An 11,003-nucleotide genomic window follows, 5' to 3' on the forward strand; every position below is an offset into this window, starting at 1 on the left:
AATTATAGTAGGTATATGTTTTTTTAAAGATAAGGGTCTGTAACGTTATACTCAATGACAATGCCTTTTCACTACATGCAAAGATTACATTTGAAATGAAAGTCTCATTCTGCTATTAATGACTATGATTGTTCATCCATCACATTTACCAGTAATTAATTCAAGGACACAGTCGATTCATTCTGAATTGACTAATGTAAAAAAATAAAAAAATAAAAATCCTCCACAATGGTACACTGTTTTAGGACCTTGGGGAAGTCAGCACAGCGTCTCTCCCAATGGACCATAATAAAGAGTGTATGTTACTAACTTGCTTATGAAAGCAGAGGGAAGAGCTTCTTGGTACTAGTGAGGACAGTACAACTCAAGTAGTTTTACCTGCGGTTAAGATCATAGTGCGCTCCTGAAAGAACTTCAATGCGCAATTGACGCTCTTTTGAGAATAATCGCAATGGGAGCCTCACAATCTGCGGGCACTGAACATGAGTTCCAAGACCTGGCTGATCGAACTGGATGTAAGTAGCCTACTCAAACAACAGTTATATTTCACGTTCTATTTGATTATAATCATATACAAAGTAACTCATTATTTATCAATAAATAGCCTAAACTTCGATGAAGGGAAAAATACTCTACATGACCAAAAGTATGTGGACACCTGCTCACTGAACATATTCCAAAATCATGGGCATTAATTTGGAATTGGTAACCCCTTTACTGCTATAACAGCCTCCACTCTTCTGGGAAGGCTTTCCACTAGATGTTGGAACATTGCTGCAGGGACTTGCTTCCATTTAGCCACAAGAGCATTAGTGAGGTCGGGACTGATGTTGGGTCATTAAGCCTGGCTCGCAGTTGGCGTTCCAATTCATCCCAAAGGTGTTCGATGGGGTTGAGGTCAGGGCTCTGTGCAGGCCAGTAAAGTTCTTCCTCACCGATCTCGAAAAACTATTTCTGTGTGGACCTCGCATTGTGCATGGAGGCATTGTCATGCAGAAACAGGAAAGTTTTCCCCAAACTGTTGCCGCAAAGTTGAAACCACATGATTGTCTAGAATGTCTTTGTATGCTGTAGCGTTAAGATTCCCTTTCACTGGAACTAATTGACCTGGCCCGAACCATGAAAAACAGCCCAAGATCATTATTTCTCCTCCACCAAACTTTACAGTTGGCACTATGCATTGGTGCAGGTAGCGTTTTCCTGGCATGTGCAAAACCTAGATTAGTCTATTGGATTGCCAGATGGTGAAGCGTGATTCATCACTCCAGGGAACACGTTTCCACTGCTCCAGAGTCCAATGGCGGTGAGCTTTACACCACTCCAGCCGATGCTTGGCTTTGGGCATGGTGATCTTAGGCTGCTAGGCAAAAGTAAAATCATTGCATGAAGCTCCCGACAAACAGTTATTGTGCTGAAGTTGCTTCCAGAGGCAGTTTGGATCCCAGTAGTGAGTGTTGCAACCTAGGACAGACGATTTGTACGTGCTATGCGCTTCAGCACCTGGCGATCCCGTTCTGTGAGCTTGTGTGGCCTACAACTTCGCGGCTGAGCCGTTGTTGTTCCTAGATGTATCCACTTCACAATAACAGCACTTACAGTTGACCGGGGCAGTGTAGCAAATCTAGAAGTGCCTCATCATTTCATATTTCAAACTAGACATTACTTTGTGGTCAGTCTTCTGAAAAGCACAGAATAAGATGCTGTATTCCAGCTGTTTTCACATGAATAGACAATAGTTGGATTGTCCTTCTGTCATTCCATTGAAAATCTGATTAGAGGGTGGTAGGTAAGGACAGAGGGACCACTGTTTATTGAAACCAGATGTATAGAATGTCATGCAACTTGCCAATATGGTTCCATGCAAGATTAATATGTTGAGTCTACAGCTTACTCTATAGTCAGATTTTTTACTTTATAGTGAAAAGAAGAAAATTATCATTTGTAATTTCAGTATTACACTGTCAATTATATATCTAAAAATGAATTGACAGTCAAACAAATATCACAGTATTTTTGGAAGTGAAAAGTGTTGCTTCCCCTCAGTGTATAACACGTGGATGAAGTGCAGGTTTGCTTCCCCTCAGTGTATAACACGTGGATGAAGTACAGGTTTGCTTCCCCTCAGTGTATAACACGTGGATGAAGTGCAGGTTTGCTTCCCCTCAGTGTATAACACGTGGATGAAGTGCAGGTTTGCTTCCCCTCAGTGTATAACACGTGGATGAAGTGCAGGTTTGCTTCCCCTCAGTGTATAACACGTGGATGAAGTACAGGTTTGCTTCCCCTCAGTGTATAACACGTGGATGAAGTGCTGGTTTGCTTCCCCTCAGTGTATAACACGTGGATGAAGTACAGGTTTGCTTCCCCTCAGTGTATAACACGTGGATGAAGTACAGGTTTGCTTCCCCTCAGTGTATAACACGTGGATGAAGTGCAGGTTTGCTTCCCCTCAGTGTATAACACGTGGATGAAGTACAGGTTTGCTTCCCCTCAGTGTATAACACGTGGATGAAGTACAGGTTTGAAGCAGTAGCTAGGTGTTTGGAACATTGATCTGTTAATCTTATCAGCTGGCTGCTTTCATAAACGGGATGACTGATTTTCAGAAGAGAGCGGTGAGAGAGTTCAATAAAGACTGATAATATTACTCTGATTGATCATGGACCGTTTCTAATAAAATTCCAACTTAAATGTATTACCATGTGTGTAAAGTGAGAATGGAGATCTTCACAATGAATGCACCGCCACCTAGATTAATCTGTACACCTGCCTGTGCAAGTCTAGTTTGTGTAGCCTGTTGTTCTGTTGTTACTGAAGCATATTCACCTACAGTAGTTGTTGCTCCTGTAAATATCCATTTGAGTATGTGCTCTTAACAGGCACTGAGAGGAGAAGCAAGTTCCTCCTTTAAAATAAACACTATTGTCGGCTAAATACCTCTTCCAAATATCACAAACTGTGGTTCTATAACTGTATCTAGCAACCATAACATTCAAATGCTCATGTGAAGACATTAGCCCACACATAAGTCAATAATTCAACGTTCCCTTTGAATGCAAATATAATCACACCAGTGTGTTTGTTTTTCCATCAGGCTGATTGTGTTTTTATCATCAGGCTGATTGTGGCGTAGGCCCATTGTTGTCACAGTTCGTTCTGTACCTGTTTGCACCTTATTTTTTGCTACAGTTCATTTACATGCATTTCACAACAGATAGAATCCAGAAGGAAAGCTTGAATGAAAATGAAAAGCATTGTAAAGAGGGTGGTGGATCTGGAAATAGAATACTCTCAAGTTATTAGTACTTTAAAAGTCTCAAGTGGCTCACTACTGATACATTTCTCATGCTAATCTGCTCTGAACTACTGCGATTGGTTTCTTTCAGTTTCCCTGGAGCAGATTGGCAACATCAACAAGAGATTCAGACAGCTGAGTAACAATCAGGAGACACTAAGGTATTGTCACCAACGCCTTCATACAGTCCACCAACGCCTTCATACAATCCACCAACGCCTTCATACAATCCACCAACGCCTTCATACAATCCACCAACGCCTTCATACAATCCACCAACGCCTTCATACAGTCTACCAACGCCCTCATACAGTCCACCAACGCCCTCATACAGTCTACCAACGCCCTCATTCAGTCCACCAACGCCCTCATACAATCCACCAACGCCTTCATACAATCCACCAACGCCCTCATACAGTCTACCAACGCCCTCATACAGTCTACCAACGCCCTCATACAGTCTACCAACGCCCTCATACAGTCTACCAACGCCCTCATACAGTCCACCAACGCCCTCATACAGTCTACCAACGCCCTCATACAGTCTACCAACGCCCTCATACAGTCTACCAACGCCCTCATACAGTCCACCAACGCCCTCATACAGTCTACCAACGCCCTCATACAGTCCACCAACGCCCTCATACAGTCCACCAACGCCCTCATACAGTCCACCAACGCCCTCATACAGTCTACCAACGCCCTCATACAGTCTACCAACGCCCTCATACAATCCACCAACGCCTTCATACAGTCCACCAACGCCCTCATACAGTCCACCAACGCCCTCATTCAGTCCACCAACGCCCTCATTCAATCCACCAACGCCCTCATACAGTCTACCAACGCCCTCATACAATCCACCAACGCCCTCATACAGTCCACCAACGCCTTCATTCAGTCCACCAACGCCCTCATACAGTCCACCAACGCCCTCATACAGTCCACCAACGCCCTCATACAGTCCACCAACGCCCTCATACAATCCACCAACGCCCTAATACAGTCCACCAACACCCTCATACAATCCACCAACGCCTTCATACAATCTACCAACACCCTCATACAGTCCACCAACGCCCTAATACAGTCCACCAACGCCCTCATACAATCCACCAACGCCTTCATACAATCCACCAACGCCCTAATACAGTCCACCAACGCCCTCATACAGTCCACCAACGCCCTCATACAATCCACCAACACCCTCATACAGTCCACCAACGCCCTCATACAGTCCACCAACGCCCTCATACAGTCCACCAACGCCCTCATACAGTCCACCAACGCCCTCATTCAATCCACCAACGCCCTCATACAGTCCACCAACGCCCTCATTCAATCCACCAACGCCCTCATACAGTCCACCAACGCCCTCATTCAATCCACCAACGCCCTCATACAGTCCACCAACGCCCTCATACAGTCCACCAACGCCCTCATTCAGTCCACCAACGCCCTCATACAGTCCACCAACGCCCTCATACAGTCCACCAACGCCCTCATACAGTCCACCAACGCCCTCATTCAGTCCACCAACGCCCTCATACAATCCACCAACGCCCTCATACAGTCCACCAACGCCCTCATACAGTCCACCAACGCCTCATACAGTCTACCAACGCCCTCATACAGTCCACCAACGCCTTCATTCAGTCCACCAATGCCCTCATTCAGTCCACCAACGCCTTCATACAATCCACCAACGCCCTCATACAGTCCACCAACGCCCTCATTCAATCCACCAACGCCCTCATACAGTCCACCAACGCCCTCATTCAATCCACCAACGCCCTCATACAGTCCACCAACGCCCTCATACAGTCCACCAACGCCCTCATTCAGTCCACCAACGCCCTCATACAGTCCACCAACGCCCTCATACAGTCCACCAACGCCCTCATACAATCCACCAACGCCCTCATACAGTCCACCAACGCCTTCATACAGTCCACCAACGCCCTCATACAGTCCACCAACGCCTTCATACAGTCCACCAACGCCCTCATACAGTCCACCAACGCCCTCATACAGTCCACCAACGCCTTCATACAGTCCACCAACGCCCTCATTCAGTCCACCAACGCCCTCATACAATCCACCAACGCCCTCATACAGTCCACCAACGCCCTCATTCAATCCACCAAGGCCCTCATACAGTCCACCAACGCCCTCATTCAATCCACCAACGCCCTCATACAGTCCACCAACACCAACATATAGTCAGTCCATCATTGTCTGTTACCCATATCCATGTATTCATAACACACCCCTCTTCATTGAAACACGTTGAGTATTATTTACCTAAACTAAGGGTACTATTCAATCAGGTCCGCTTTAGCCGACATCCACATGGCGGTTGTTTTGGCAGTGTCGGAGGTGAAACTGTGTTAGAGCTGTCAAATCCACAAGCAGCTCCTGGCATTATACCTAAAGCGAACATGAGATGCAAAAGAAACTTCTATTTGATAAGTGGTAAACTTAAGTTGAACAGTAAGAATGGAGACCTTGACAATGCATGTGCTCCCACCTTTATAAATATTCACCTGCCTGCACGGAGTCGCATTATGAGAAATCTCATGCAGCCTTGTTTACAAGTTTCAACACTTGAATGTGAGATGTAATCTACACCTCGATTAGGCCGATAGAAATCCTCATCATTTTGTTTCATTATTTGAAATGTGAGTGTCATTATTTCTATATCGCCCACACTTCCTCCTTCTGAACTAATATTAGTGGGATGAGTGTGGTTTCGTGACAATGAACAAGAGCAGCTGCTCAGCAGTCCCACTTCCGACACCTCCAAAACATCAGCTATGTGGGTGTCGGCTATCGCCGGTTAACACACGATCTGATTGAATCTAGGCCCAAAATAGTGCCTGCTAAGTCCTTTTGAATGTGTTGCATTGTGGGTATTTAAGTTATGGCCACACACAGACATAGGTACACACACACACACAATCACTCATCATTGGCAGGTTGCCTTGCATAGTGACATAGTGATAGATTGCACATGCCTTCCCTTTAAAAAGAAAGAGGGAGTGTACAAGTATTTATTTTGATATTCTATACTGTACTGAATTTAAATAATATGTATTGATAGAACAATAACCTTGACCTTTAGAAAAAAGACGCCCTTTAACTTTGATTAATAGAGGTAAATAACTATTATATCATGTTTTCTGTTGTGTTGTTGACTTGTTACGAGCATATTGTCATATCATGTTTTCTGTTGTGTTGTTGACTTGTTACTAACGTATTGTCATATCATGTTTTCTGTTTTGTTGTTGACTTGTTACTAATGTATTGTCATATCATGTTTCTTCTGCAGTCGAGAGGATTTGGCCAGCATCCCTGCTCTAGATAACAATCCAATCCGGGCTCAAATTATTAATGCATTCTTTGATAAAAGGTGAGTATATAGCCAAAGTGTAATATTGAAAATATCCTCCGACACATTGGTGGTGGCTGGCTTCCAGGTTAAGTGGGCATTGTGTCAAGAAACAGTGCGGCTTGGTAGGGTTGTGTTTCGGAGGACGCACGGCTCTCGACTTTCGCCTCTCCCGAGTCCGTACGGGAGTTGCAGTGATGAGACAAGACTGTAACTACCAATTGGATACCACGAAATTGGGGAGAAAAAGGGGTAAAACATATATGAAATTAAATAAATATTTGAAAATATTGAAATCACTCATGCTATACATATTTACTGCCATTGACTGTTATAACCAAGTTATTACACATAGACAACAGTTTTGTTCATGAAGTAATCAGTGATGCTGTAAAGGCTTTAGTCGTGAAGCATGTTCAGCACATGGCAGTCAGTGAATTGCCATGTAACTGTAACTCTATGCCTCTCTATTTGTTTGGTTGAACCAAACTGAACCCTGCCCTCACTGGTGAGCCTGGTTTAACCAGCTAAATGCCTCCTCTATATACCTGATACAGAAACCTCCATCAGAATGAGACGGGTACAGTCCAGGAGATTGGCTTTGAGGAGTTCCTTATGGTGATGACTCACTTCCGCCCAGCAGCCATGGGCCTAACAGAGGAGGAGAGGGAGAACCTGAGGAGGGAGAAACTACGATGTGAGTTTGGTTTGGTGATGAGTAAAGTAAGATTGTCTAAGACTTGTGTTAGTACCCTGGGCTAATGCCTAGGCTTTAACTCAGTGAGCTAATGTGGTCTTGAGTCATGCAGGCAACATGGGTTTGATACTAAGTCAACACCCAGATTTATAATAGAAGAAAAACAACTTATTCTGAGTTGCTATTCTAAGGGCTATTCTTCAAGCATATATAGAATTCTAACAAAGTTTCAGTTCAGTAATCATACTCTTGTCTAGAATCTAAATAGGGCCTAAAGTGGACCAGCCAGTCTGTCTTGATCCTCATACTCATGGCTGAATCTCAGAGAGACACATTTTTTTTGAATCATTCATTACTTCCTCCTACATGTGGAATAGGCCATTAGAGTCATATCCTTCCCCTGAACAATAATAGTAAGAGACCCTTAAGTTACACTATCTTTGGGGAGAAAATATTCTGTAAAAAACATACTGTTTAGCTTGTTCCTCTTTTTGTCTCTTCAGTTCTATTCAACATGCATGACACAGACAGCGACGGCACCATCAACCTGGAGGAGTACAGACGGGTAACACCTCCCTTTACTTCTCTCTCCTCACCATAGTCCTCCAGGCCCAGGGCCTGTATTCACAAAGGGCCCGATTCAGACTTGGGAAATGTACGCCTTTCCTACACACTTCTCAGTAGTTGGTATTCACCTTGTGCAGGTGCGTAACAGGCTTTGCAGGCATGGTTCCCTTGGCGCACTGAATTAATTTCATTCAACCTCTGAAAACCCTCCCACTTGCTGGCCAACAGATTTTCTCGTAGAGTTTTCATTCAATATGTTTTTCAGTAAATGTATCTGAAGCCATCCCTTTGAATTTATTGTAGGCCTATCTATAATTTGAATTTTCTTGACAGACTCATTAGAATTTATGGAGAGAAGGGTTCAGAATATTAGGGATCAATTAATGAAAGCCATCTAAATATATGCATATTCATCGCTGTTTCAGAACCAATTGGTAGATTTAAAAATACTCTGATCTTGTATATTATTTAGGGTTAGGAAAGTATTTATGAATAAAATAAAAAAATACAGTTGTTTGATTCATCCTGAAAGTTACCATATTCAATTGTTCAATCCATTACATATTGGAAGGTGAGAACAGTGTACAATAGGGGTTGAACAGTAGTCCTATAAATCTACCCTAATAATCATGGAACTGTGATGACAATGGTCCTGTCGTTACGGCTTTCTCATTTACCTAGCTCTTATCAATAGTGCTTATCAATCTGTAAATTACAGTGCATGGAGAATGGTGTTATTTCTATCAGAAAAAATAAAGTTAATGTTGTTCCACTTGGAACCGACAGGTTGCTCGACCTTATTCACAGTTTCATCACATGTTAAGGTGGGAATTAAGTCAAGGTCAGAATACGGTGTATCTGTAGACACCACAGCCAAACCTTCATTTCTTTGATCTCCACCTCAAACAAACAGCAGGGTGAATAGCATGCTATTCTCATGCTTAAGTTCAAGGTCAGTATACTCATAGAGAGAAAAGTGCATAAAAGGGACTTTCCATTTACGGGTGTGTTTATCTTGGGTCGGAATTCCCCCCAAAGTGTCTCAGAGAAGTAGTGCTGATGTAGCATCAGGTCCCCCTGTCCACATAGTAATCTTTTACATTAGGATCTAAAATGCAATTCTGATCCTGTCAGCACTATCCCTGTGACACTTTTATGATGGACGGTTTATCATTGACCATTTTAGTATAAATTGAGTTTATTCCAATATACATGGCAGCTTTAAAGCTGAATTGCGTGTACATCAGAAATTCAAGATAACACAATAAATGAATAAATGTTTTATGGACCGTTGTGCTGTTTTCTATGTAGGTGGTGGAGGAGCTCCTATCTAAGGCTGGCACTATCGGGCAGGAGACCGCCAAGGCCATCGCAGACGCTGCCATGCTGGAAGTGGCAAGCACTACAAGGGGCAAAATGGTAACGAGGTTATCACTAACACTGCTTTATTGTACTACTGATCAAATAGTTTATGAAGTAGGTATATGAGTAAGATATGCCGATAGCACGATTCATTACAGTGAACCACACCTTATTTTGAAGTGCAAAGTACTGCTCTACTGTGTACTGTTTTGTGTCGTGCGTAAGAACAGGTCATCATGCCTTATTGCTTGAATTGGGTACTTTGTTTTTCAGGAACCTGATGAATTCTATGAAGGAATCACTTTTGAAAATTTTCTACAGGTATGGTGTTACTGTGTATTGCACAAGATATTCAAATTGGCTGTTACATAAAAAAAAGGAAATGCCATTTCACTATGAGTTATGCAAAACACAAGCTATTAAAACAGTGACATTTGGTGTCTTTATATTTTGGTATACTTTATATACAGTATACTTTAAATACTGTATACTTGATATACTTTATGCTGTTTATTTTATATACTGTTTACTTTATATACGTTATACTGTTTACTTTATATACTGTATACTTTATATACTTTATACTGTTTTCTTGATATACTGTATACTTTATACTCTTTACTTTATATACTGTTTATTTATATACTGTACTGTATACTTTACATACTGTATATTGTATACTGCCATATCAGGCTTATATTCCACTACCTTTTCTTCCCTCAGATTCTAAACACCTTAGATATTGAGACGAGGATGCATGTTCGCTTCTTAAACATGGACACTGCAAACTTGCGATGTGGAAAATCGAAATGAGCCTCGGTCTCCTTTAAGAGACATCATTATGGTACGGCTGTTTTTTGTAGAATTAATCTCTCCCGTCTTCCTCTGTAATGAAGCCAAATACTTTTCATACGCACTAAAGTGTAATTAAATACCTTTCATATGCACTAATATTTAAATACTATTAATATGCACTGTTTTCATACTTTTAATTATTCATGGGAAATTATTATCAGAATAATACATTGTGATACATGACATGTAAATGCACAATATTGCCTACATATACCCCCCTCAGCCTTCATACCCCCCTCCTCCCTTCATACCGCCCCCCTCATGTCAATGTTATGTTTACAGTACTGACATTTTGAGTGCCTAGATGTTCACATGACCTGTTATGTGGATCACTTCTGAGGATCAGAGTTGGCAATGGCATCCAGGGTCACTTTTATTCTGGCTCACATTCAGAGCCTGAGACACGGGGCACAGTGCATTCCAACAGGGCTAGAGAATACACTTGGGACTCATTTATCTACTTCACCGAGCTTTATTATGTCTGTACATTTCCAATTGAAACACTGGACACTGTCCTCTGCTATGGCCTTGGTAGGGAGACTTACAGCACTCTCTGTAAATTGTAAGATTCACCTTCCTACCCTCTAAAACCAAAGAATAACCACTTAAATGTACTACTTTGTTTAAATTCAATTTCTAATACATTAAATGGATATTGTGCCTTATGCCCAAAGAAGTTGTAATAGCCTTGACAGTAATTTATATACATTTTCTATTAATTCAAAATAATAAAATTGTGATGAAAAATGGCAACATTATTTGTGTTTTGCGTGCATCTTCTTGTGAATACAGAAGCACTTTACGCAGTTCCACTGAAGTAAATTAAGCAGAAAGAT

General features: G+C 42.2%; 1 protein-coding gene across 2 annotated transcripts; it reads left to right on the top strand.

The window, feature by feature from the left end:
* Positions 1-247: 247 nt before the first annotated feature.
* Positions 248-10,925, top strand: tesc (tescalcin). Of its 2 annotated transcripts, XM_014159989.2 has the most exons (8): positions 248-515; positions 3,387-3,456; positions 6,627-6,707; positions 7,244-7,383; positions 7,887-7,948; positions 9,262-9,369; positions 9,586-9,633; positions 10,036-10,925. In XM_014159989.2, exons 1-8 carry the CDS (start codon positions 452-454, stop codon positions 10,123-10,125), a joined length of 663 nt encoding a protein of 220 aa, XP_014015464.1. In that variant the 5' UTR covers positions 248-451; the 3' UTR covers positions 10,126-10,925.
* Positions 10,926-11,003: the final 78 nt, after the last annotated feature.

This window comes from Salmo salar, chromosome ssa20 (genome assembly GCF_905237065.1).
Source record: "Salmo salar chromosome ssa20, Ssal_v3.1, whole genome shotgun sequence".
NCBI lineage: Eukaryota > Metazoa > Chordata > Actinopteri > Salmoniformes > Salmonidae > Salmo > Salmo salar.

Coding starts and splice junctions, on each gene's coding strand:
- tesc (XM_014159989.2), top strand. CDS start 452: ATGGGAGCCTCACAATCTGCGGGCACTGAACATGAGTTCCAAGACCTG. Junction 7,384..7,886: donor GAGGAGGGAGAAACTACGAT/GTGAGTTTGGTT, acceptor TTGTCTCTTCAG/TTCTATTCAACATGCATGAC. Junction 9,634..10,035: donor CTTTTGAAAATTTTCTACAG/GTATGGTGTTAC, acceptor TTCTTCCCTCAG/ATTCTAAACACCTTAGATAT.